Source organism: Molothrus aeneus, chromosome 11 (genome assembly GCF_037042795.1).
Source record: "Molothrus aeneus isolate 106 chromosome 11, BPBGC_Maene_1.0, whole genome shotgun sequence".
In the NCBI taxonomy this organism is placed as follows: domain Eukaryota; kingdom Metazoa; phylum Chordata; class Aves; order Passeriformes; family Icteridae; genus Molothrus; species Molothrus aeneus.
In genome coordinates, this window is record NC_089656.1 from 15,813,009 (window position 1) to 15,839,561 (window position 26,553).

A 26,553-nucleotide genomic window follows, 5' to 3' on the forward strand; every position below is an offset into this window, starting at 1 on the left:
ATGGCCCTGAAATCCTTAAAGTTTGCCAGAAATAACATAATTCCTTCAAAGGAGCCAAGTTAGTAAGTCAGACCGTGGAGACTACTGTCCACTACTATAAATGTACAGTCTTAAATTCCCCCAACCAAGCCACCTCCATGAATATCAAGTGAGCTCTCCTCCAGACAGCGTGGAGGATCGGAGTTTTCATATCTAAGCTTATTATTCCTAATATCACAGAGACACTTCCCTGAATTGTCCTTCTCCTGCCCAAATTCCCCATCTGACCAGATGTCTTTCTCTCTCTTGCTTTCACCTGTCAATCATGTTCACAGCTGAAATTTGATTTCTCTCCCAACAGTAACCTTAGATGAAATATTACCATAGGGGTCAGAACTGCCTGAACCTTGCCGTAAAAGTTTGTTAACTCTTCCAAGACCCAAGAGCTATTTGCTTAAAACTAACAGATTTTGCTGCTGGTTGTTTTGTGGGGTTTTTTTGTCTATAATATGGGAAAATATAACCACAAAATACTAAGGGAAGACACAAGGAATTGTCCCAGAAAACAGCAGGCTAAGCAAGTCTTGAGATCACAAGTGTCGATAAGGGAAAAATATTTGCTTTTTTATTATATGGATAAAAAGAATAAATATCACTGATTTATATAAATCCAATAGTCACATATATTAATTACAGGAAGCAAGTTGATTAAACAAGTGCAGCACCTTTGCTATTAAAATACACACTGCATGTATTTACTTCAGCTGATAGCAACTTGGCTGTATTCTTGCAAAAAAAGCATATTGTACTCTAAGTTTTCACAAAAAAACCCAAGTGGTCTGGCTTCCCTCTCATTTACAGTGGTGAAAAACAGAAAAAAAAAATGCAATGCAGGCAAAACCCTTTCCAGGGTGTTCTTCAGGGAAGTAAGAGGAGCATCAGGCTTAAAATGAAGGTCCTGTAGTGTTCCTTGAGAAATCAACCCATACACCATCAAAAACTCCTCTCAGCTCCATTTAATGTACAGGCTACAGCACCAGTTACATCCTTCTTATCATCACTTAAATTTTAAATTTTAAATAATAAATCTGTTACGTAAATTTATTTTCAAAATTAACAAAGAAATGTATTATTTCAATTTATTACTTATATTTCTTTTAAAAGATAAAAAATAAATCTATTGTTTAAACAAGCTAATAAAATTCAGCTGTTTCTAACAGCACTTAACCGTTGATCAAAGCGTGGCAGGCTGTACGGCAGGCTGTGTTCTTAACTAAAATAGGAGGTTTCATAAAAAAATTCACACAGGAATCTGTCATTGCAACCTTGGTACTCATTTAACCCACTTAGTATTTTTATAGTCAAGGTCAATAAAAGTCAGATTCCACGGAAAAAAAATAAAATAAAGTGTCTGTTTGAGTCTAGCAGGGGAAGGGATTGAAAGTTTTAATTCCCACATTTTCATTAGCAGCATATTTTTTAGTCAATGTTGACAGATTGAATGAACATGAATTTCCAGAGGAAAGCAGTGCTGTGAATTAAACTCTATTGTAATTTGTAAGTACTGAAGTCATCTAACACAGACTCATGATTTTCATCAAGATCTGAGGGAGATCTTCAGAAGACCCATCCTTAATCCCCGTAGCTGATGTCTGAACGTTAGCATTTGAAGAAAAAGAAAGAAAACATTTGCAAAGGATTATATATGAGGTGTGGGACACCAGAGAGCTGCCTGGCTGACAAAAGTACAAAGGCCCATCATTGCAAGTGGTTCTTGTAGGCACCTGAAATCAGCCTCACCCAAAAGCCCAGGAAACTGCACCACAGCCTGTCACCGGCTCCCCAGGGCTGAGCAAAAAGCACCATCTTAGCAGCAGAAAACAAAGCAGTGAAATTACCACCCCTGCTGAAATATGGCAAATTGCTAATGAAAAGGAAAACATACCTTTTATTTTTGACCTCAGGTAACAGGGATTTTCACATCACCGTTGTAGATGATTCTCTCGGGTACCTAATTTAGTAAATATATTAAAATAAACTATTATTAAAAGGAATATTTAACATCATAAAGCCTGTCTGTTGTGCCACTATGGTACAGAATAGGACCTTTTATATGCAAATCCTAAATTAAATTTAGAAAGTCTCTTGTACTGTTTATTAACTCTGGCTGAGTGAAGAAGAAATGAACACAGTTTGAAGTGAAACATTTCTAGCTCACACATTTAGTATTTACTTCACATTAATAACAGAAGATTCTTACTGACAAATTGCGTTAAGAATATGTATTTTTTGCCTCACCGGTGAATATCAGTTTCTAATATCTGCAAGTGTGTAGCTTTCTGTATTTTTTTCTTAATGATTGTTATTAGCTGCACTAATGTAATTGGCAAAATAATAATCAATTTTTGTACACACTCCATTATTTTCAAGACACTAGTTTAATAACAAAAGCAGAGCTGTCATTTCCCTCTGCAGTTACTCACACTGTACAAATTCATCCTGTCAACACATATTTAAAACCTAATTTAAAAAAAAAAAATCAACATAGAGTGAATCTTTTACAATAACTGAGATAAGTCAGTGAGTCAATCCACATTTCTTAAATATGGATATTTTGTTGTGTCCCTTACAGCCAACTTTCCCTCCCTGAGTATGCATGCACAGACACACACATGTATGAAGTGCCTGCAGGAATGCTTGAGCTCCGTGCATTTATTGGAACCGTGCAGCATAATCAGAGCAAGAATAAACCACAAGCCCGATCGACTTGAATAAAAAAAAAAGGCAAGACAAACTGTAGGCTCTTTTCCAGCATTTTGATTCCAGATTAGCTCTGCAGCTCTGAAAACAAAAGTGGGCACATTTAGAGCCAGCTGAATGATCCCTGTCCCACATCCCACCCCAAGCTCCCCACTCAAAAAGGACCCCACAGGCCACTGAAGGAGATGTTGCCTTCTTGTTTTGGTTTTGATTTTTTCTTTCAGGTTTGGAGTTTGTTGTTTCATTTTTTGAGGGTTTTTTGAGAAACAGGACGGTGCTTAGATAAATGCAATACTTGGCACCTGGCCCGGGATCTCTAAAAGCAAATGACTCCTGTGGACCTTTGGTGTCATTTTTCTCAGGATGACCTCTCCTTTCATGCCAATCAGTTAATTCATCCTGTTATTAATGCAGGGGGCTGAGAGGAACAGGTACTCAAGCCTCACACCTGAGGAGCATCTAGAAACTGATGTGGTCAGCCTGCTTTCAGTCTTTGCTGTGGCCATCCTTGCCCAAAACCCACAACCATTCCCAGCACAGCACACCTGGAACACCAACCCTCTTCCACCGACAAGGTGCATTGCTTCACTTAGCAGCTTTATTTAACTATCAGTTCATTAATAAGGAAAGAGTCAAAGACAGTAAGAGAGCGTGAAGGCAACCAGAGACACTAAGCAGATTTATTAATTTAAGAAGCCTGATCACTTTCCTTCATTTTATCTGACAGAGTTGGTGTAAGACAGTTATACTTCAATAAGTTCTCTACACTATACTGTGCTATTTTAAAAGGATTTCACAATAAAGGAAGCTGAAAGACTGTGCACAGTCTGGAGACCGTATCTGGTGTGACATGAATATAGTATTTTAACCAGATTTAATCTTACAGTATTCCCTCCTCTACAATGACTTTGCAGGAGGAAACCCTACAGAAAGGAAAATCTGTTCATCCCACACCACAGAACACTGAATTGCATTGCAGACTCCAGCAGCTCTTCCTACATATTAAAATGCTTTCATCGGGGAGTTTGGAAGCAGTCAAGCTGGGGGAAGGGGTAGGAAAGGAAAAAAAAATACTAGGTCTTGTTTGGTTCAATTTTGGGATCATTTTTATTGTCATGGCTCTCAGTGCTTGAGGGAGCAGGGGCTGTTTGCAGTGGAGACACCTCAGCTTTGGAAGACAATACCAACACCCTGATCCCATCCCCTTCAGCAGTGATATCCCACTGCCAAGGCCTTGGCAAGAAGTTTTGTTTCAAAATTGGAGAAGCAGGGCTCAGGCTGCATGAAAGGGAATCTGCCTGCTTTCTTACAGAAGAGGGCTTTAAGCTTAATCATATACACATTCTGAGGCACATCCACACAGACTTGTGAAACTCAGCCTCGGCAAACGCCGTTCCCTGCACTTCAGATTCTTTAAAAGCCATGAAATGTAAATCCTGCCTGCTTCCATTCTTGCTCCCTGCAGAGAACTCAAGGCCTGATCCAAAAAGTCATTTTAAGAGATCTCTTTGATTGCCTTTGCGTTTAGATTTGTCTCTGTGTGCACGCAGGTATGAAGGAGAAAGAAAGGAAGAAAAGGGGGGAAATTCAAGAACTAGAAAAAAAAAAGGAAGAAATAGAAAAAGGAAAGGAAAAATAAGGGGGAAAAAGAAAAACAATGAGAGAAAAAAAGGAAAAAGAAGAAGAGAAAAAGGGAGAGGGGAAGGGAAAGGGAAAGGAGAAAGGGAAAGGGAAAGGGAAAGGGAAAGGGAAAGGGAAAGGGAAAAACGGGGAAGAGAAGGGAAAAGAAAAAGAATGAGAAAAAAAAGAAAGAAAAAGAAAAAGAAAAAGAAAAAGAAAAAGAAAAAGAAAAAGAAAAAGAAAAAGAAAAAGAAAAAGAAAAAGAAAAAGAAAAAGAAAAAGAAAAAGAAAAAGAAAAAGAAAAAGAAAAAGAAAAAGAAAATTTGGAAATACTGTGACCAAAGCCGAGGGAAGTGCTCTGTGGACATACCTAGGGCCGGGCAGCCCGTGGGAGCCGCCGGGTGACAACCGGAGCTCCGCTCTGGATGCGCGGCCAGACGGATCCATAGTTCCGCCCAGACTCCCCTTTTGTTTCAGGGATGGGATTTAGAGAGAAACAAACAAGAAACAAACGAACAGCGGATGCGGTCCTCACCTTCGCGCCCCTCCCGGGCGGCGGGGCCTGTCTCCCGCACCTGGCTGAGGCGGGACCCGCGGCTGGGCGGCCGCTGCAGCCCTCGGGGGCTGTGCCCGGGGACAGGGACTGGGCCTGGGACAGGGACCAGATTATAGCGGGGACAGGGGCTGTGCCCGGGGTCAGGGTTGTGCCGGGTGCCAGGGCCGTGCCCGGGAGTTGTGCCAGGGCCGGGGCTGTGGCGGGGCCGGGGGCTGTGGCGGGCCGAGGCTGTGCCGGGCTCTGCCCGAGGTGAGAGTTGTGCCGGGGCCGGGGCTGTGCCGGGGACAGGGCTCTGCCGGGATCTGGGGCTGTGCCTGGGCCGGGGGCTGTGCCCCTGGACGTGGCCGCCTGGCCGGGCCGGGCTCCGGGCAGCCCCCGAGGGGGCCCGGCCGCCCCCCAAGCGACCCCGCCGGCCGCGGCCCCGGTGCCATGAGGGACGGGGAGGGGCTGCATCCCTGCACAGACAGCCCCGGGCCGGGGCGATCAGGAGCTGCTGGAAGCAGGGAGGTGAAAATCCGTGCCAGAGCCCGCCCCAGGGCTGCTGCTCCCCCGGCCGGGCTGGCGGCAGGGAGGCAAAGGCGTGTGGGCTCCGAGCTCTGCCGACACCCCGCTGTCCCCACACCCTGCAGCCTTTCGGGGACACCCAGATTGAATGGAAAGCCCAAGGACTGAAGGTCAGGGAGATGCCAGAGCCTTCGCTGGAACAGGGTGTTGAGGCTCAACGCCTCCATCCACAGCCATCGGCATCTCTGCTGTATCAGGACAAGCTGGGGCAGCATTGCTCAGGACTGTGGGTCTTTATGAATTAACAATTGAGAGCAGCACCCAGGGACACTCCAACCTCTACCCCCGCTGCAAACTTGAGGACACTGCTCGATTTGTTATTTACTGGGGATTTTTTTTCTGCATGGAGGAGAAACACCAGTTCTAGCAAACTTCTGCTCTTTGATTCCTTCCAAGTAAAGCGTTGCATTGCGATGCATTATAAAACAATGACATTTATTAATTAAAATAAAAAAGCAAATCATGTCACAAAGTCCACGGGGCTTCAAAACAAGCAAGGAGAGAGGCAGGGCAAGTTCTGTCCTCGTCACTCACTGCACCACGATTACAGGCCTGCACGCTTCACTGTGTGTCGCAAGTGACACAGTTTTAAAAGCCAGAATTTGGAGGGAAAAAAGTGGGTGCAGCAATAGTGAACGAAAATGATCATTTCAGAGAGCGCTGAAATACAGGCAGCGTGCATCGAGGGCACTGAGATGTTGTCACACTGTGCTGGGTCAACCCGATACGGTGATAGATAGCTCGGGATGGAGCTGCCTGTCTGCCAACTACAGCCTCGCAGATCCCTGGCCTCTTGCTTTTCACTTGATAACTTAAGTCACATCCTGGACTATTTTTGCATTGTGTTGGCTTAGAGCTCACAAATCTGAATGCACTCAGCCCTCAGAGTGACAAATGTTATTCTCGGTCCTCCCCCGCAATTTCAGGCAGTCAAGAATTAGACGCAGCAGAGTGTACAGTATTTTAATCTATTGATTTGTACCTGCTGTGCCCAAAAAAATTCATTAGAGGAGCCTTAAAATTATGAAGTGGTTTGGTGCTCAGCTCCTTCCTGAAAAGACGAGTTCTTTCTTGGCCGCTCACCTCTGCCACGTTCTGGGGTGTGCTACATCATGTTATTCATACTGAGACCTGCACTTAAAACAGAGATCTGAAGCATTTGGTTGCAGACTCTGTGTGTGTGTGTTGTGTGTGTGTTCAAGCAGGATTGGTTTTTGTCAGAGCTGAGCAAACAAAATCTATCCCGCTCTCCATAGCTACCCCCAGAATGCCCAAGCCTCATGGCAGCCGCTCACAACACAGCGATTCGGAAAGAGGGAGGGAAAAAAGTGTATTAAAAAAACCTTAATTCCTAACATTGAAGTATGTAGGATTTTTTTTTTCCTGCATGAAATTTTAAATTCAGCCATCTGAACAGGTGTCAGAAACAGTGCGTCCATTTAGCTCCTCTGATGATCGGAGTAATAAATATAGAGGATTTCCTTTCAACACAGCACATGCTGAAATGACACCAATGTAGTTCTGGCATCTGAGCAGATAATTCTGATATATGCATCATTTCCTCCCTAAATCCAGGAAGCAGCTACACTCTCTATCTGATATTAGTATATTATGTCAAATAGAAATTGGTATTAAAATTATGAATGATTCTAGATCAAGAACTTCCTACACACTACGCAGAGGGAGGGGGAGGAAACAGCTGCATAAAAGCTTTCGGAAGGGAAAAGAAAAAAAGAGCTGGGAAAGTTCATTTTTTAAACTAAAAATTTGCTGCCATGTTTCGCGTGGGGGGAGTTTTCAAGTGACATTTTGATTCAGCGCTGGAGTTTTTGTTTTAAAAGCGTGATGAAGACTTTCTAATAAATAGAAGCTCTCCCCACTCAGTTTGCAAACAGGCACTTCTTGCTGCATGCCTAGGGAGAAATAATTCAGGAAATAAATATGCACTGGTGTGACTGGGATATTTCCCTGCCTTCTCCCGTCTTTTTTTTAGGATTCAGTCCAGGATGACATTTTTTCAAGCAGGGAAAATGCTGTAGCAGGGAAAATGCTGTAGCAAAACCAAAAAAATACTCTCGGCCTCTGCTCAGCAGAAGCCTGGAGGCAGGGCAGGAGAGGGTTATGTTTTGTTTTAGGGGGTGGAAATTAAAAAAGCTTAGGGGCAAGGTGGGCTGGGGAGGGAGGAGGGGGCTGAGCCTCAGTGTACACCATTTCCCAGCCAGCAAAGGGCTGCTGTGCATGCACGTATCTCCCAGCACCAGTCACATGAAAGTTCTTTGTAATGTAGTTAATAAATGGAAAGGCACTACAGGACTATGGGAAAAATAGGATGTTGTTAGTGATGGCCAGATTAAGACCACACACACCTTTTGACACCCAATTGCCTGGCCTGGGCAGCATTCCACCCAGTTTTTACCTGTGGGAGAACATTGGGATCCTGCTCCCCTTTGAAATCCCCAGGATTGCACCTCTGAGTTCAATGGGAGCAGGATTGAGGCCAGAGTCAAGCATTCAAATTAATGAATGTAGGTTATTCAGAGCAGAGCGGTTCCAATTAGTCCTCAGCAAGCAGTCCTGCGGCAAAGGTGGGCGCTCCCCTGCAATGACTCATACAGAGAACCCCAATACTCACTTTGCTTTAGTGAATATTAAAATGTGTACCTTATTTTATTCCCCTTCACTTGGCCAGTTGGCGTGTTTCAGGCTAAAATTCAAGTGCAGCCTAAGGAAGGTTGCATTTTTTAACGTGCAAAGCAAGATTGTCATCACAATGCCAAACTGGAAGAAAGCTTTTTTCCCCTCTCAGGCTGGGGGTGTGATGGGAATTTTCCCTTTGTCACCCTATTCTAGGAAGTCTGTTTCTAGGAAGGTTTTCTCTTATCTCTCAAATCGTTCAAATAGGATGTTTGGTTTTTTCCCTCCGTGAAAGAAGATACTTCAGGGAGGCAGCAGTGCTCTCCTCGCTCTTCACTACTCAGTCAATTCACAGTACTTTTAAAATCTATTGCCTGCTTCTAACTTTGCTTGCAAGGAAGCCTGAAGTGACAGCAGGGTGTGAGGATGAGGCTGGACCAGAAATGGTCCTGTTCTGGGCAGCCTGGTGTTCTGTGCTCCCTTGGGGGCTGCAGCACCACTTCAGCGGGGGCTCTGCTGATGACAGGTCTTGTCCCTTCCCTTCCTTGCTCTCAGCAATGGCAGCAGGAAAGCTTCAGAGTCCCTGCAAAAACACCTGGGCGTCGGTAAAGGCTCAGTCAGGGAAGGGAAGGTGGGAGACAGAATAACGAGCAGCCTTGTCTTTATGAGAGGAGATAATTCCCAGCTCGGCCAATCGCAACCAGTTTACCCACAGATTACACATTAACCAGAAAATGGAACTCAAATTAACCAGAATCTGGAGCTTGAACCATTACTCAAACCCTGGTGCAACAGCAGGTCAGATGCCAAAGGGCAGGTTGGTGCCCCGGCACTGGGGAGGGGTGAGACACAGCATCGGCTTCGGAGAGCAAGCCACTGCTGTCACCAACAGAGAGGCTGGTGTCCATCCCTGCCAAAGGGACCTCAGCGGGAGCAGAGTGACCAGCACCAGCCACTGCCCACTGACACAGGCTGTTGTGGGTGCAAGTGCTGCAGGAGGACTCAGAGCCACACCTTGACCTTGCAGCTCGACCCTTGACAGAGGCTGGACCAGCCAGGCAAAGGGAAGGCAACAGGTCCTGTCCCTTCAGGGCCACCAGCACCCAGGAGGGATGACCTTACTGCTGGGAAGAAGTTGCACCAGCTGCAGGGGGGAAAAACACAAAGGAGAAGAAAAAGGTGTTTGGTTTATGAGCCTGGGTCTGGAGATAACCCCCCCATCCTAGAGAGGCTGGAGCATCCTTCAGAGAGGCCTCTGCCTCTCACAGAAAGGGGACAGATAATCCCATTCAGAGAGCAGGACAGCGCTCTGCCGAGGGACACTGCAGGCTCTCAGGGAAAGGTGGCTTTAAATGAACTGGGTCGAGCATCTGAGGAGCCTTTCAAAGTTCAAATGCCCTTTGACATGGGGAACTGCAGTGAAGAGGGGCTCAGAGACCTGAATGTTTCTAGCACATTAACCTTTGGGGTTGATTGTTTAAAGCAAAGAACTCTCAAAAGTGGGAGGAAGTCCTTTGGATTTTTTTTTCTCCGCTCCTCAGCTCTCTCTGGACTTTCTAAGGCCTGTAGCAAAAGAAAAAACAACAAAACAAAACAAAAAAAAAACCAAAAACAAAACAAAAAATTCCCCAGGGTAAAAAAAAAGAAGGGTGAAAAAGCAAGGAAAAGAAAAAAGGAGGTAGTATGGACCAAAATGGTAAGAAATTTTTCAGTCTAGAATTAAGTGGCTCTGTGACAAGCCAAGCTTGATGCAGTGTCATCTCTTACTAGAGACAGGCATGCTTAGCTGGGATCATATGATAAGAGGATATGAAGTCTTCTCTTTCACTTCACTCCATCATAAAACAATCAAAATACAGGGCCATATCGTGTCATCAGGTTTTTAAGCAGACCTCCCCTTTGAGATCTCCTAGAACTTGGTGGGATGATCTGAGTCACTTAAACTGCCCTCACTGCACTACTGAGAAGTCAGAAGCAGCACCTGAAAGCTCACGTTTTTTTTTTTGTCTACCTGAAAGAGAACTTGAGTCCTAGCAGGTGACAGTTTTCCATTTTACACGAAGCTATGCTTTTCCTTCTCCCCTCCTGAACATTTTTGAGTCCAGCTCGTGGGTGAGCATCGCCCCTTCGGCAGGCAGCACGCTGAAGTACTGCGCTCGCAGTTATGGAACTTTGAACTACACACTAAGAAACTGAGTACGGAATCAAAAAAATGCAGTTTATTATTGTAGATTATTCTCTCTTTCGATATAACCATAGAGTTGAAAATGAAAGAAAAGCACATAGGAACATCACACGTGGTTAGTTAGTAACTCAAGATATAAAACAATTTTGCACAGCAAAATATGTAAAAGAAAAAGTAACTGACAAGATTTTTTTATATTTATTGTGGTAAGATTTACTTTCCATTTTTTTTTAAAAGACAGGATATCAGTCCCTGAAAATAAAATTTACTGATTATTGCCTTTAAAACTGTGGAATTTTTGAAGTTACAGAAAATCCAGTTCTGCACCACAATACAACTGTAAAAAAATCTGCATCATTTTAAAACTGTGCAGTAATGCCATCTTTATAACTGCATAAATTGTATTAGCGTTCTAAACAGGTTCGTAATTTTTTTGTTGTTGTTTTTGTATTATATGCTTGCAGGTTATATCTTAGTGCAATTCAGTCCCAAATACTTCAAATTTGAAAAAAAAAAAAAAACAACCCATACATTTTTAATGTAAAATACCCCTATAGATATAAACAGGGGTGCCTCCCCCTTTTAATACTTTGGTTTTCAAATACAGTCAGTGGTATAGCAAGGACTACATATACCCAACTTATATTTAAGTTGCAAGCACATGCTGCATAAACTACTTTTTAAAACAGTCCCGTTGCAAATTCTACCCCCCTTTACATCACGACAGTAAACAATTTAGTGCATCAATCTTTTAAAAAAAAAATCTACATCTAAACAGACCTAACTCTTTCGAATTTATCTATAACATTCCTTTATCTGTAGCATACATTTTAACTGGGCTAACAGATGACAGAAACTAGAATTAAATTATATACTAGGAACCCAGAGCATTCCACATTTGACAATGACCAAACGCAAAATGAAAAAAAAATGGGGCAGATCACCTAAAATTAATTTTAGACTGTTTTTAGGCAACAGCATGGTTTCAATGTCCCCCCCAAGTGGGATGTGAATTTTGTTTTTGAACATCTTTCCAAAGTTCTTTCTGTGTTTTTGGTTTTTTTTATTTTTTTTTAATTTTTTTTGCCACATTAGGTTACCAAAATCCATTCTGGCAGGTTTTTTGAGAGGGAATGCTTCAGTGCATTTAAAAGGAAGTCTGAAGTTTTGAGTAACTCAAAGCAGTTTTAGAGCAGATGCAAACTTTAATGGGAGGAAGAGGAGGAGGAAGATCAAAGGTTGCACTTTTTTGCTTTCAACCCAAAAAAGTGATGAGGCAATAAAACAAAAGGATGAATGCCATGCCATAATAGTCTCCAAAAGTCCATTTCCAAGCAAAAGAAAAAAAAAATAATTATACCATACATGACCAGCATGCAGGGTTTTTTATTAATATAATGTCTCTTTTTCATAGTCTTTTGAAACAGTTATAGTTCATTGTTGCTAAGACAAAATAGCAAGCGTAATGCATGAGATGAGTATGGGATTCTAATGGCAGACTAAAGTCTCACGTTTGGCAGATTAAGGCCAAAACTCACATGAACACACCGAAGGTTGATGCAGGCTTGATTTTGGCAGGTTGATCTAGGCATATCTCTAGTTTTGCACAACAACGCTAAAAACTGATGGAACTCAGCAAGCTGGAGTCTAAAATTTTCACTTTTTTTTTTTTGTATTTTTTGTTTTGTTTAGTTTTTAAATTTTTTTTTAATTTTATTTTTCTTTTTGCAAAGCTCAAATCTCATATGAAGAACTCAGGATGGCAAAAAAAAATCTGACTTTTTGGACACAGCAAGCTCAAAAGAAAAAAAACCTCATGAACTTAAAAATATATATATATAATGTGGATGGCAGGTTTCAAAGAAGAGCAAGCTTCATATGAAGAACTGAGTTGGTGGCGAGTTTGTATCTTTCAAATTAAAAAAAAAACACAACAGCAAGCCCCCACAAAAAAAATTAAAAATAATAATAATAATAATAATAATAAACAGAAAAGAAACTCATGTAGAACTTTAGGTTGGCCAACACGGAGCCAGCCCACCTTAAAAAGAAAAAAAAACAAAAACAAACACCAACCCAAAAAACAACTTTGTTTTAAAATTGTTTTGAGTTTTTTTTTTTTCTTTTTTAAAAAAAGGTAATAGAAGGTGGCAAGCGGGGTTGTGGCTCTAGCAAAGCCCCCAACAACAACTCACACGGAGAACTTTTAGTTAAGGTGGCAAGGCTGTGGGAACTCACATGAAAAACTCTGGAGAGGAAGGGTTGTCGCTGCTGGATCCGTTTTCTCTGAAGCCATTGCTGACCAGCTTCTCGTACTTTTCCTTGTAGGCGTCCCTCTCCCGGACCAGCCTGGAGATCTCCTGCTTTAGGTGTTCCACTTGCTGCAGCAGCTGGTTCTTCTCCGACTCCAGGACGTGCCGCTGCTGGACCCTCTTGAAGCGGCAGGACTGGGCATAGCCCCTGTTTTTGAGGGTCCTCCTCTTCTGCTTCAGCCGGATCACCTCTTCCTTGCTGACGCCCCGCAGCTGCCGGTTCAGCTCCCGCACCGACATGGTCACCAGCTGCTCGTCGGAGAAGCGGTCGTCGAAGTGGAGGCCGCCGCCGCCGCCGCCGCCGCCGCCGCCGCCGCCGTGGTGCGGGTGGTGCAGCCCCCCGGCGCCGCCGCCGCCGCCGCCGCCGCCGCCGGAGCCGGAGCCGGCGGCCGAGGAGGCGGAGGAGGGCGGCGCGCTGCCCGGCGCCGCGGCGTGGGGGTGCCCGCCGCCGCCGCCGCCGCCGCCGCCGCCGCCGCCGTGGTGCGGGTGGTGGTGGTGGTGGTGGTAGTGGGGCGCGCCGCCCTGCGCCGCCGCCGCGGCGATCACCGCCGACACCACGGCGGCCGCCGAGCCCATCTCCTCGGCCGGCACGGAGCCGCCGGCGGCCGCGGCCAGCTGCTGCCCTCTAGCATAGCCATCGAAGGCGCCGGGCAGCGGGTGGTGGCTGCTGTTGATCAGCGCCTCCACCGCGTCCTCGGGGCTGAAGCCCAGCGCCTCCGGGTTGAGCTGCTGCGGGTACCCCGTCATCCAGTAGTAGTCTTCCAGGTGGGTCTTCTGGTCGGAGCCGGAGCCGGGGCTGGGCGCCGAGAAGCTGGGGGACGGGGGCACGGAGCTGCAGGGCGTGCTCATCGGGGTGGAGGAGAGCGATCCCCCGGCGATCAGGCGGCCGCACTGGCTGATAATGCGATCGGTCTCCACCGGCTCCTTTTTCACTTCAAACTTCATCAGATCGAAGTCATTAACATATTCCATGGCCAGGGGACTGGTGGGCAGGTCGGAGCTGCTCATCGCCAGCTCTGATGCCATCCTTTTGCTGCCGAGAGTCCTCCAGAAAGGGTGCGCTCCGGGAGCGAGGGGGCTGCTCTGAGTCGCCACCGGGTGAGCCAGCTTGATTTTTGGCGAGCTCCGCTCCGCTCTCCTGCTCTGCCTCCGATCCGGTCCGCCCCGGCGGCTCCTCTCCCGCTCCGCGTTATCCCTCGCAGAGGCTCCGCTGATGCATCAGAGCGCGGGGCTCACGCTATTCGCCTTTTGCATAGAGGGTTTTTTTTTTCCTGCTCTCTCCCTCCCTTCTCTCTCTCTCTCCTCTCGCTCTTTCGCAGCTCGCGAGCCGCAGCTGGAAGTGTTAGCTGGTGTTGTTGCGAGTAAATTTGTTGTTGTTGTTGTTTTGTTTTGTTATTTTTAACACTTCATGGTGCTTTTCCTCTGGGCTCTCTCCTGCAAAGTGCAGAGCGAGGAGAGAGGTTCATCGGGGGAGGGAGGAGGGAAAGAGAGCGACGGCAAAAAAAATAAAAAAAAAATCAAAGTCTGTATCGCAACCAAAATAATAATAATAATAAGAGTTTAAAAAAAAAAAAGAGAGAGAGAGAGAAAAAAAATACAACTCGGCCTCAAAGCTACAGCAAGAAGATGAAAAATATTTAAAGGTTTGATCCGGCAGGAGAGTTTAAAGCATTGCGGAGTTTTATAGCGCCCGTGACGTCAGGCGGGACACGGGCTCGGGGCCGGGCCAATGGGCGCGCGCCGCCCGGCCTCATTAGCATAAGAGTCTAGCGACAGGGAAACTTTGCGGGCTGTCAGTCAGGGCTCAGCTGACTGTCAGCGCCCGCTTAACCCCCTCCTGGCCGCCGGCACCGCGCCTGGGCTCGGCTCGGCTCGGCTCGGCCACCGCCGGCCCGCTCCGCCCGCGCCGCACCGTGCGCGCCCGCGGCGAGCGCCCTGCCCCGGGGCGGAGTGCCCGGGGCTGCCCCTGAGCCCGGCCCGGCACCCGAGGGCGCGGGGGAGCTCCGGGCGGCCGGGACTTGGGAGGGGGAGCGCCGGACGCGGTACTCCGGGGGAGCCGGCGGCGCCCGGGAGGGAGCGGGCAGCGCGGGGCTCCGCCGTGCCCGGCGCGGTACCTGCGGACGGGCGGGCGGCCCTTCCCCCGTGCCGGCCGCGGGTCATCGCTCCGCACCCCCGCAGCGCCCCGGTCACTTATTGATTATTTTCTTACGGGGACGGGGCATCGATCCCTCCATCCCCCACGCCCGCCCGGAGGTGCGAGAGCCCCTCAAGTTTGCAAACCCCGCGCTGCCCCCGCACCCCTCCCGCCGCACCCGGCGTGCGGGCCAGGACTAATTAATTTAATACATTTAGAACTAATTGTATTTACTTTCGCCTCCCCCCCAGCCCCCCTTCCCTTCCCGTTCGGGAGGGGGCTGGGGCCGGTCCGGGGGCCGAGGAGCGGCGGCGGCTGGAGCGGAGCGGCGGAGCGGCGGAGCGGCTCGGTTCGAACCTCGACAGCGCCATCTCTCGTCCGCAGGTCAGTGCCGAGCGCCGGGCCGGGACGGGACGGGACAGGACAGGACAGGACGGGCCCCCCCGTCGTGTCCCGCCCGCCCCCGCAGCCGCCGCGGTCCCGCCCGGCCCCGGCTGCACCCGCCGCGTCCCATGTCGGGCTGGGGAGATCCGCAGCCTCCGGGGCTGCCAGGCTCGATTTTCCGACCGGGCTTTATGGGAATATCGATAGAATTAAAGTTACTTGTAATTCCGTGATAAATGAGATGTCTCTAGTAAGTAAGATTAAGTGCGGTGCTATAAAGTTGTTTATCTGAAAAGTAATTCTCAGAAACCTGACTTCTGACACTTGGTCATATATTAAACCTGCTTCTTGAACATTGTACTTCAAATCCTCCCTTCTCCCCTAGCCCGGTCCCTTCCCCCCTGGAGTTTGCTATTTATAACCCCGCTCAGGGTATCACTCTGTAGGTGCAGGCAGGGCTCTGGGTGATTTTTCACCAACTGTGAAAGTCATCATTTGCAATAGCCAAAGAATCTCTGCTTAGGAAATAGCATTTGGCGAGTGGATTTACGAATGGATAACATCTTCTGACTATGCCATTATCAGTGTGAGTGCCAGTACTAACATCTGAAAGTCATACAGCATGTACTGTTCCTGGCTGCTGAAAGGGGTAGGGCATACTGCAATTTTAGGAAGATAACTAGATCTAGAAATTATCATAGTGGCAATTCTGTAAAGGTAAAAAATGCTACCAACATTTCTAACAAAATCAAAATACGGTTGTGCACTGTCCCGCAGCACACCCGCACACACAGAGCCGTGCACATCTGCAGCTGGATCTTAGAGATGGTGATCCATGACAAAGTTAATGCAAGTTAACTGCTGGGGCTGACTTTCCTATTTCTTCACTTTGTTGGAATCAACAAAACTTCAGGCTCACAGCATAAATCCCCCCAGGAGAGGCCACTTCCCTGTATTTTTTTTTCTCCTGAGCAAGATGAATGTAGAACTATATACCCCTTAACATGCTTACCTGTGAGAGACATAAAGTGTGTGCTAATATTTTTAAATGAAAAGGTGATTGCATTTCAGAATGTACCATTGTAGTATTTCCCTAGGCCGTGTGGTAGATGGCTACAGAAATGTGGCTCCAGCCCCATAAAACAGTTTGTTTAGATGTGAAAATTCAAAGTGCTACATTTGCAAATGAGTAAATTTCCTGAGTAAACTCTGAACTCTAGACAAAGAGTATGAAATTGTGTGAGCTAATGGAGACTGTCTCTTAATTGATACCAATGTAAGCAAGTACTGCAAATTAATTGAAGCTCTGACCTACCAGAGCAGCGAGTAAAATTATTAGTTGGACAATATTGTTCTTGTGTGATTGTTACACAGAACTGCTGCACCAAAATGTCTCTACTGTTCAGTGCAGCAGAGAAAAAAGATTATTAGCAATTTTTGGATAACCTTCAGAAGCAACATTCTCCTCCCTACAGTATATAATTCTCGATTTAGTAGTATTTTTCTTTATTATTTGGCTATTCACAATGGGTGTCTAAACATTTACAGTCCTCTATTAACAGTGTTTCTTCCATAACAATCACACACTTTCATTTCAATTAGAGCTATTCAGTCTCCAGTTTTTCCACAATTATCGCAGGCCAATTCCCTGAGACTTCTCCCTTTTCCCAGCACTGTTTGTAACAATCCTGCCCCGAGCCAGGAAGAGGGAAAACTCCTCTGTCCCTCTCACAGCTTCTTGCTCCGGTTTGTTTTCAAGCATCTCCGTTCAACGACGTACCCATGGAGCCCTGCTCGCTCCCAGCGTGCTGCTGACCCGGTTCATGAGCCTCCAAACTAATGTATATTTATTGTGGGAGAGTTTTCTGACAGACCGTGCAGGGGGACGTGAAACATTAACTGCAGAGCCTCTGGGGTCGGCCTGCGTGGAGCACGCCAGCAGCAGAGGCAGAGCCTGCACCGCTGGAGCGCGTGTGCCTGTCCCACACACCACATCCAGCAGGAGCAAACGTGCAGCTTTCGTGTTATATGGACTCACAGAGTCATTTGTTATAACTTGAACATGTATCAAGACCAACACATTAAGTACAGTTACTGCTCCTTTTGTTTATCTAGTGTCTTATTTTATGGTGTGGAACTAAACAGTGTCCGCTGAATTTAACTATGAAACCAGCCCAACTGATTTCAGAAAGACTTCTGCAGGGTAACAGAGTGATAAGGCATAAACTACTCCTAGGTGCAGAGCTAGATAAATCCTTTTAACAGTCTTCAGATCAGTTAACAGGGTAAGTAAATCACATATCACTGTTAGCAGATTTATGGGAGAGAATTAATAGAATCAGACGAGATAATCTGGTAGGGATAAAATTGCTGAGGAAACAGTCCTGCCTTATATTGGAGGGTATGAAACAACAGTCTGATTACTGGGAGTCGTTATGGATTGCTGAATTATGAGCTAAATCATCATAAGAGTAATTCAGTATTTATTAATTCTTTTCTCTTTAAACAACTCACAGATGCAAATAAAAGCCTCTCTCTCTTTGAAGACCCATTCTTTATATATTTTTATTGGATGTAATTTACTGTTTGCATTACCTGTATTTACTTCATAATTGAACATTTTGCATTCAAATTTATGTAATGCATTATGCTTGAGAATATATTTCTCCCTTATTAGCATAAATAGTCACTTACCTCATGAATTACTAACAAAGTTTATCTGAAAATATAAGTATATTTTTTATTAAGTGGAACACAAACATATGTACAATAAATTCTGATTTGCCAGTAGTTGTTACAGAAACACAGAACAACCCTGTATCAGAGAAGAGGGAAAAGAAGGAGCAGCGAAGAAGCAGAACCAATTACTGTGTGTGTATATGTGACAATAATTTCTTCTGTCGATGTTTTGTTTATTTTTAATAAAGAATGAGTGACTCAAAAGGTTTGCTTTAGAAGGAGCAGATGAAAAAGTATCACCTGGATGCATTTCTTCTCTCTCTTCCCCCAAAATTTTCTGGTGGACTGGGCTCCCTGGTGCTGTGCCACTGCAGCCTTTGCTCCAGCCGACCTCCTGCTGACCCGCTGCACACCAGGAATGGATGCTGCTCTACACTCACCTTCTCATACATTTCCCTTTTTTCCCCTAATCCTGTTTTTATGCTTGGGTTTATGTCCCAATAATCAATATAATTTAGGCCCATTCTGCAGTATCAACACAACCTTGCTTATTCAGAGAAAACCCCAACTCTATTGACTTCAAAAATGGTGGGATTGAATCCTTGATCCCATTGAAACCAATGACAAAACTTGTATTGATTTCAGTGGAAGCAGGATCAGGTCCTTGATGTTAGCAATTTGTTTATGTCAGAGGGCTGATCCTACAAGAAATGAAAGACAGCAGCAGATCTGCTGGCAGGAAATCAGGTCTGCTCCCCAAAATCCAAAGGCAGAGCTGTGGTGGATCTCCTTTATGCTGAGGTTTTAGCACCGGGATGCAGCATGGTGGGATGCCTGTATAATTTTGTCTGGACGCAGAAAGCTGGTCCTCCTGGGAGCATTCAAATGAGCACATCTATAAATGTAGCACAGCAAAATGAGCTACTTTTGCCACTCTCGCTTTTCCCAAGCCCGGCACAATCCATTTCTGTGACGACAGTTTTCTGCCCTGTACGCATCCAATACTGCTCTTTTATTTTAAGGCTGAGAAAATCTTCCCTTTAAACTCATGCTGAGCATCAAATTGGACTCCACTTGCAGCTGAACATCTTGGCTGTCTCTTCCTTTCCTCCATCAGCACCAGTATATTTTATGTAGAATTCTCCCTCTTAATGAAACTTGCTTCTCCTCTCTTCGCTTTCCAGTTTTGTATTAGTGTTACCGAATCCACAAGACTTGCTGCATTTCAAAGCTGCAGAAGGTGAGAAAATAAAAATATTTATTTCCCTATACAGTCTCCTATTTGGCCATTCTGCCCAGATCATGAATACACAACCTCTATTCAGTTGTCTGTAAAGTTTCTGTGGCTAAATTAGAAAAAAAGTAGCTTGAAAAGACAGGCTTAAACACACATTTTGGTTGCTTTTGTGTCACATCCAAGAGGGTTTGTGTTTTAGCTCTAGGAATTGTGAGGTTTTAGCAGCTGCTTCTATTTTATTCCCCTGGAAGTGCCTGACAGTCACTATATGGAAAATGCAGCATCGGTGCTACACTTGAGTGTGTGAGTTTGCTCTGTCTACTCTTGAGTCCAAATGAAGAGATGACTTTTTAGCAATCAGGATATTTTCATTGCTCGTTTATACTGTTCATAAAATACTAGAAATATTGCAAATAACATTGTATGATGTAGAGGCAATTTCTGTCTCTGAAAGAAAGACAGCACAGAGGTGTGACTGAAAAACTGCAAGTGACTCTGAGACGTGGCTAAAGGCTGGCATCACCAGATTTGCACTGTGTTTGTTCCCTGATGCATGTCCCACTTTACTAATTTTCATGAACAGCTTTTGCCTAAATGTAAAAATCAATGAAGACATTTTGATGCTAGAAAAAAATATATTCATTTAAAAGAAATAAAGACTTAAGATGCAATAAAGATTTTTATACAGCTTTATGGTGGAATTTGTCATTTATAAGCTGGATGATCGTGTTCAGCTATACAGTGTGGACTTTTCTCTGAAATTAGCTGAAGTGGGTAAATGGAGAATCTGGTAAAAATTCCTGCACAAATAAAACTGAAAACTCTAGAGACTAGCATTAGTTAAGAGGAGGGAATAAAATTATTACATTAATGTAATGTGTCTGAGCTATCCTGGTAATGTCCTGCAATATGCACACTGCATTTGTATCTATTTTAGCTCAGAAAAATTATTGCTGCTTTTTTCCCTTCTGCTCTGCATTAAGTTGTTTCAACAGTAAGAATGGTTGCAGTGGCAGCATGAAAAAATAAGTGAATTTTATATGCTATCTCTTTCTTGGAGTCAGCCGTCAGTAAATGGTGAGGAGGGCATGATTCTGACATGATGTTTTGATGTGTAACTGTGAAGGTTGAGATGGTCTTTATTAAAAGTTGTGAACTTCAGTAAATTTTAAACAAAACCGTGATTTAATGCCTTGAAGTGCGAGATGGCACAAACTCATTAATTTTTGGTGATAAACTGTGCTGCATGCGATGGGCTGAGCGCCATGCTCTGGACTTACTCCCTGTAAACAGTAAAATACGATAACTGCTTAAAGTAACTGATGGGGTCTTTAGCAACACAAGGTTCTTGGCTTCCATGACCTAAAAAGGTTCATTATAACAGAGGAGGGCTGGCGTCGAGCCCCGCGGCTCTGGCAGCTCGGAGCGGGGAGGGTCACCCGGCGCAGGCAGCCAGGGAGGGATGGGGAGAGCGAAGCCAATTCCAAGCGGCAGCTTCTGCCCGCTGTGCGCTGGGATGGAGCGGCTGGAAACGGCCCCGGGAGGGGCAGGGGGACGGGGATCGGCCGGGAAAACCTCGCACGGCAGCAATAAGAAGAGATACTTCGAGAGAGATGGAGGGCTGATGGCTGCGACGCGGACGGGGAGGGAGCTCCGAGCCCTGCGCCCCTGCCTGTCTGTCTGTCCATCTGTGGGGCAGGCACAGCGCTTGCCAGCACGGCAAAGATGCCCCAGACACGAGGAGAGCTGTCGGATGGAAGGTGGTTATGAGTTATAAATCCAAACCCCGGATGAGCAGTATGTATGTAAGAGCGCCTAAGGATCTTACATTACCTCCAAGCCTTAATTATCCGACTGAATCTGGCCTAACCTGCTTATCTTCTGAGCATTACTCATGGGGCTCTGGCAGGAGGAGGTGTCGGTGAATACAGGACAGCTCTGGAGCCAACACCTTTGCCAGTTCAACTGGCAGGAGTGGAGGTTTAATCGTGGGGAGGGGGAGAAGTGGGGGGGGGTTTCCTCCTTCCCAGTCTGTCTGTCCTTAACGGATCCAGCTGACTCCAACTCCTGCCCTCTCCAGCCAAGGTGAGCCAGCTCGCCTCCCAGCCATTCCCCTCCCATTCCCCAAATTCAACAGCCCAACTCCACCTATGGTTAAAGGTGCCAGGCAGGAGCTTGACTGCTGGAGCTGTCTTGACTATGGAGATATAGCAGCATCTGTCAGAAAATCTATGTGAAAACAGTACCCGTGCCAGCAAATGGAAACTGTAGCTTTCTAATCAGCTACATTTGATTTGGTTTGATATATTTAACTTCTTTTTTTTCTCCCACGATTGGCAAATGTGTTATTCTTTCACAGAAATGAAAACAACCTGCAATTTACTGGATTGCTTTACAGAGTCTTGGTGCAAAGAAGTGTATGTCATTATGACATCTGATATCTTTCAGTGCCATTAATTGTCTTCAAGCAAGGGATGGAAAGCCTCATACCCCATTTTTTCCCCTCCTACACCCTCAGAATTGGTCCACTGTTATGGGAGTGCTGGGCAGACCTGGTTCAGATTTGTCTCTATCCAGAGCCTGGGTCACTCGGAAACTCTAATCCTTAACTAAAAGGAAATGATAAAAATACCCATGAAATTAATTTTCACACCTGCAGTTGGAATTAATAATGGCAACCAGAGTGGCATCCTATTTCAGCTCCCTTGAGGTGACTAACAGTCTTGGACATTAATATAATCCCAACCACCAGAGGAATTCACTGTCTGAGGGATCTACCATGAAAAACAAATGATCCCCAGAGCTATGCCTGCACAATGGAAACTGGCTTTAGTCATGTATTAGTCATTTTATCACAAGATTGTATTTTTGCACTGGGAAGTTTGCGCTCTGTTATTAAAAGACAACAGAACAGAACAACAGCATTTGACTTGGTAATTTGCACACAGGGTTTGATTATGTTTGAGCTTCCTCGCTTTAGAAGGATGTGTGTAAATGACTAAGAGCAATAAAAGAAGTCTTCTAAGTGTGAGGCTTTCTAATGCAAAGTTCACATGCATTTATTACTGTCTGTGCTTAGCATCCATCCTGCATATATCTATGCTTGTACTTCATCTTGATAAGGGAGTGGTCTATTGCTAAAATGCTGCTTCAATTTTCCCCTGATTCTGCTTTTCTCCCTTAATTGCAAGGGATGAAATGTGTCAAGTGTCTGCTTCACTCGGCTGGGAATCACGGCACTGCCTCTGCAATTTCCCAGCCTTCAAAGATGACATGCAGCTAGCAAACTATAAAGCTAAGCGACTGCTCGGTGGCTCTGAGCTGCCTTCAAAAGGCATTTGCTTCTAGCACTGGAGCAGCATTAGGACTTCAAGCAGGGCGCAGAATAGGTGTGCACTCGAATCCTTTAGCAGAACCATCTTTCAGAAGGACTTTCTCTAATTATGTTTGTTTAATCCTGCCCTAATGGCCACACGTGATGTGCTCCGAATATCTGAAATGTTGCAGCTTTATTCTCCTCTGCTGCGAGGACCAGCTTGGCTTGTGAAAAGCAAAAAACTATTCCCTGTGCCCCAGGAGCCATCTGCTCAGGGTGTGAGCACATTTCTACAACTACCTGTACTCATAACACAAAGAAGGTGGTCTCTTGCCTCTCCTAAATGTAAAGTCTGATATATTTTTTTTCAGGCAGTACACACCTATCACACTGTGCTGCATGCATTGTTCTGGGAGACAGTAATAACCTCATGGTGCTGCTGGAGAGGTCTTCCTATGCCTGAAGTTGTTTAGTTGCATATTTACTCTGTCATACAAAGGGGCTTAAAGTTCTTTAGCAGTGGTGCAGCACAAGAATTCGAGAGAGAGTTGGAGATACAGGCTTGTCTCCCTGTAATTTGTACAGACATTTCAGCCACAGCTTTTTCCTCTCCATTTAGAGCAGTTACTTGGATCAGTTACTGTGAATGTAGCTTGTGTTATTCCCTGTGGAGCAGGAGACAGGTAGGGCACTTTCTCTCTTTATTCTTTCTGTCCTCTCTACAGATTTACACCTTTTATAGCTGTTAAGGTAACTACCAAACTACTTAGAGACTGGCCTCTTGCAGTGCAGGCCAGCACTTTCTGGTGTTAGTTTAGCCCCAGCAGGTTTAGATTCCATCCCCTGCAGTCTCTTCTAACAGGGATTCATTTTTTTATCAGCCTGAAATTCAACGTTCAGCCTGAAGATGATTCCAGCAGCACCTGGCAAGGTCCTTTTGTGAGATATGATCCAAAATCAAGCTCTAGGAGCCACTAATAAACAGGTGATATACCATAAGGTTTCTCTAGTTTTCCAGATGACTCAAAGAGCCTGCCATTAGCAAATCTAACCTTTCAAATTTAAAGGAAAGATATCCATTGTGCCACATTATTCTGCAAGCACAGCTGGGAATGAAAAGCTAGCTGCAGCTGGGTGGGCACCATCTCAGAAGAACCGGGATGCCCACACCTTTGTGTCACCAAAATTAAACAGGTCAGTACAAAAAAGGGCACTTCACTCCACAAAGGTCATGCAGCGCCTTGTATTGCACGGGTCAAGCCACCACAGGTGAACCCTGATGCCTGCTCACCCTGCTTCTACATAAAAATTTGCACCCCCATGTCAACCCACTCCAGCAGTTGCCAGCTGCACAGATTAATTTTTAACCTCCTTTTCGTTTTCCAGGGCTAAGGCAGATGAGTAAACACTTCACGCCAAGCCTCAGCTGGGCAAGCTGTTGTCAGCTCAGTGGAGGTGACTGTTCCCAAGTGTCTGCCCTTTCCTTCCCAGACCCCTCTTTTTGATTTGTCTGTTTTCATAGAAGTTTCATTCTGCCTGCTGGCCAGACACCAGCAAGAATTCCTCTGATGCCTGTTCACAGCAAAGGTGCTGCAAAGCTGCAGTTATCTGAGCAGAGGAGGGCTGCTACAGGATTTCCTCATGGGAAGAAAAAATAAGTTCAGTTTTAGGCTTCTGGTGGCTTCTTTGAAAGATAACTAAACTTTGCATTCATCACTATCTGGAACTTGATCTTGGGGTCAGAAGTACAAGCATGCAAAGTCTGCCTAAGCGAGGATGATGTTTAAACCCCCTTGCTATCTTCCCTATCACCTCTTTTAACAATACCCAGGTTTGGAGAGGACCATCCTCCTTTATTTTGGACTGGTATGGCAGCTGCCAGGGGTAGAAACTGGGCTTCCATATCTTCACAATTTGAAGCATAAAAATGGGGTTAAATATTCTGGATATTAGTCCTGCAAACCCCAGGCAGGGCACCTGAAAGCCATGAGCCCCACCATTGTACCCAGACTGAAAGTCTGATGAATAGAATGTAGTAGAAAACCCTCTTTCATTACTTAGCAGGTAACTCTTTATTGATGCTACATAAGAATTTTGCCTCATCTGAGGCTGGATAAAAACAGAGGAAGTTTTTCAACGTTTGGCCCTTCATTTGGGAATTTCAACTAATAACACTCTGTCCTTCCTCTGTTTCACAAGTCCCCTAACTAATATACTGGGATATGTGAAAATATTGCTATGACTCATATCTTAACAGCCCAAATCCAAACTTCTTTAGAGGCTTGGAGTGGCTGGGGCAAGGGCAACATTACAGAAATGAAGATGTGTTATGTGAAGCTTGCTCTGAGGGGGGAACACCCATAGCATATCAATGCTCTTCAGCATCACCAGCCTGGTAGTAGTAAACAGACAAGAAAAGTGCTTAGTACATCAGACTTTCTGGTTAAAAGCAGTTTTCATCACCATGTGTCCAAGTTAGTAAGACAGGAAAAAAATATACAGTATCCTAGAAAGTTGAAGCTATTGGTCTCACCAGAAAACCCAGCAGAAAACGCAGGGATGGGGCATCAGATCAGATCAGATCAGGAGAGCAGAAAAAAACTGAGAGGAAATGAGCAGTGCCTGGTACTTAGTTTTATCTCATTTTAGGTGTTCTTTCCTCATAATTCATACTGACAATTAACTATTTATTTCAGGAAAATACAAGAGCTGGTGAGGAGGAAAAAGTTGACATCTGATTCCCTTTGGCTGTCAACTCTACCTAAAGCATGTGCTACAGAGGTTCAATGAAACTTTTCATTTGGACAGAACACAAACTGTCCCATGTACAGCACTCACGAGTGTCCAGTCATGTGCAATTCAAGGACTTTGTGGTAAACACCACCTCTGTAATGCAGAACAATTAAAGTTATTCTCACCACAGCTGAGCCTGGTTCATTTGTGAACACGGTGCAGTGAATGTTGTATCAAGCCTGTGAGGATCTGACTGTTTTAAGAATAAACCTTTCAAAGAAGGGAAGACATTGATAAAAAATTGAGGTGCCACAGAAAAGGCCAGATGTTCAACTTTTAGGCCTTTAAAGGGCATGCAAATTTTTTCTCATGGCTGAATGTGCATATTACCCATTGATGTGATCACTTATGCATCCAGCTCATCATCTGAATAGGCAAATATCATATCTTCTGCAGCAACCATACTCAGAATTTAATGCAAAATTCATTCTTTTTGAAAATCAGTCCCCTAGAACACAATGGTAAATCATGCACGATGAAGTGATATGAAGAGAAATGCTGCACCCTTCTTCTGAGGTCTTTATTTCTTTTCTCTAGAAAAAATGTCTCCACCTTGATGCTGAAAGCCACAATTATTATTTCTTCATAGTCACACTGTGTCGCTACTCAGTGGCTCACATCATTGATTGGGCTCCATTATGCTAAATTCTAGAATGCCCAAAGAGCTAAATATAAATCAGGAGATAACAGATACAAAAATAGATGTGGACCACAAGGTAACCATGAGCCACAGCTACCATGAGCCTGCAGTAGATTTGTCTTCTGAGGTGCAGTGAAGCAAAGCTGGGGTGACTCAGGACGTGACAAAAGAGCACAAAGGACGAAGGGTTAGTGGTGGTTCTCGCATCACTGAATTACCACACTGAAAGGATTATCCTGCATCATGATAGATGACAGGACAGCTTTCATGCAACCCATGATTGAATGATGCTCAAAAATGAGGGTTCTCATCCCACATGATGAACTCACTTGTCTTTTTTTTTTTCAGTTTTTTTTTTCTTCTTTTTTTTTTCTTAACAAAGGTAAGATTGGTCTCCCAGGAACAGCCATGGTGTTTTCTCAGATCTGCCATGGTGTTTTGCCTTGACTTTTGTTTCCTGGCAGCTCCAATGGTTATGGGGTTCCTTGCTCATTTCCTTTCCAACCACATGATGTTTATAGTTACCATGTTTGAACAAATAGAGCAAATTGAATTGCAGATGATATGTAATACAGTGTAATATAATACAATAATATACATGAAATGTACTCTACATTTGTATATCAGCTTGTTAGCAGCAGTCCTGACCTTAACAAGAGTTTCTTAGAATCCCATCTCCAGGCACCAGAATCCTTGGGACCACATGTGATTTGGTATGGAAAGATGCTTTCCATTCATATTATGACCCACTGTATTTAGC

At 45.0% G+C, this 26,553-nt stretch overlaps 1 protein-coding gene across 2 annotated transcripts in view; it reads right to left on the bottom strand.

The window, feature by feature from the left end:
* Positions 1–14,237, bottom strand: part of MAF (MAF bZIP transcription factor) — a 184,767-nt gene extending 170,530 nt beyond the window's left edge. For both annotated transcript variants that reach the window (XM_066557166.1, XM_066557165.1), the window contains exons 1-2: positions 12,537–14,237; positions 1,925–1,990 (exon numbers count right to left, since the gene is read on the bottom strand). In XM_066557166.1, coding sequence (XP_066413263.1) covers positions 1,957–1,990; positions 12,537–13,636 — 1,134 coding nt within the window. In that variant the 5' untranslated portion in view covers positions 13,637–14,237 and the 3' untranslated portion in view covers positions 1,925–1,956. The remainder of the gene's footprint in view (positions 1–1,924; positions 1,991–12,536) is intronic.
* Between the last annotated feature and the right edge of the window lie 12,316 nt (positions 14,238–26,553).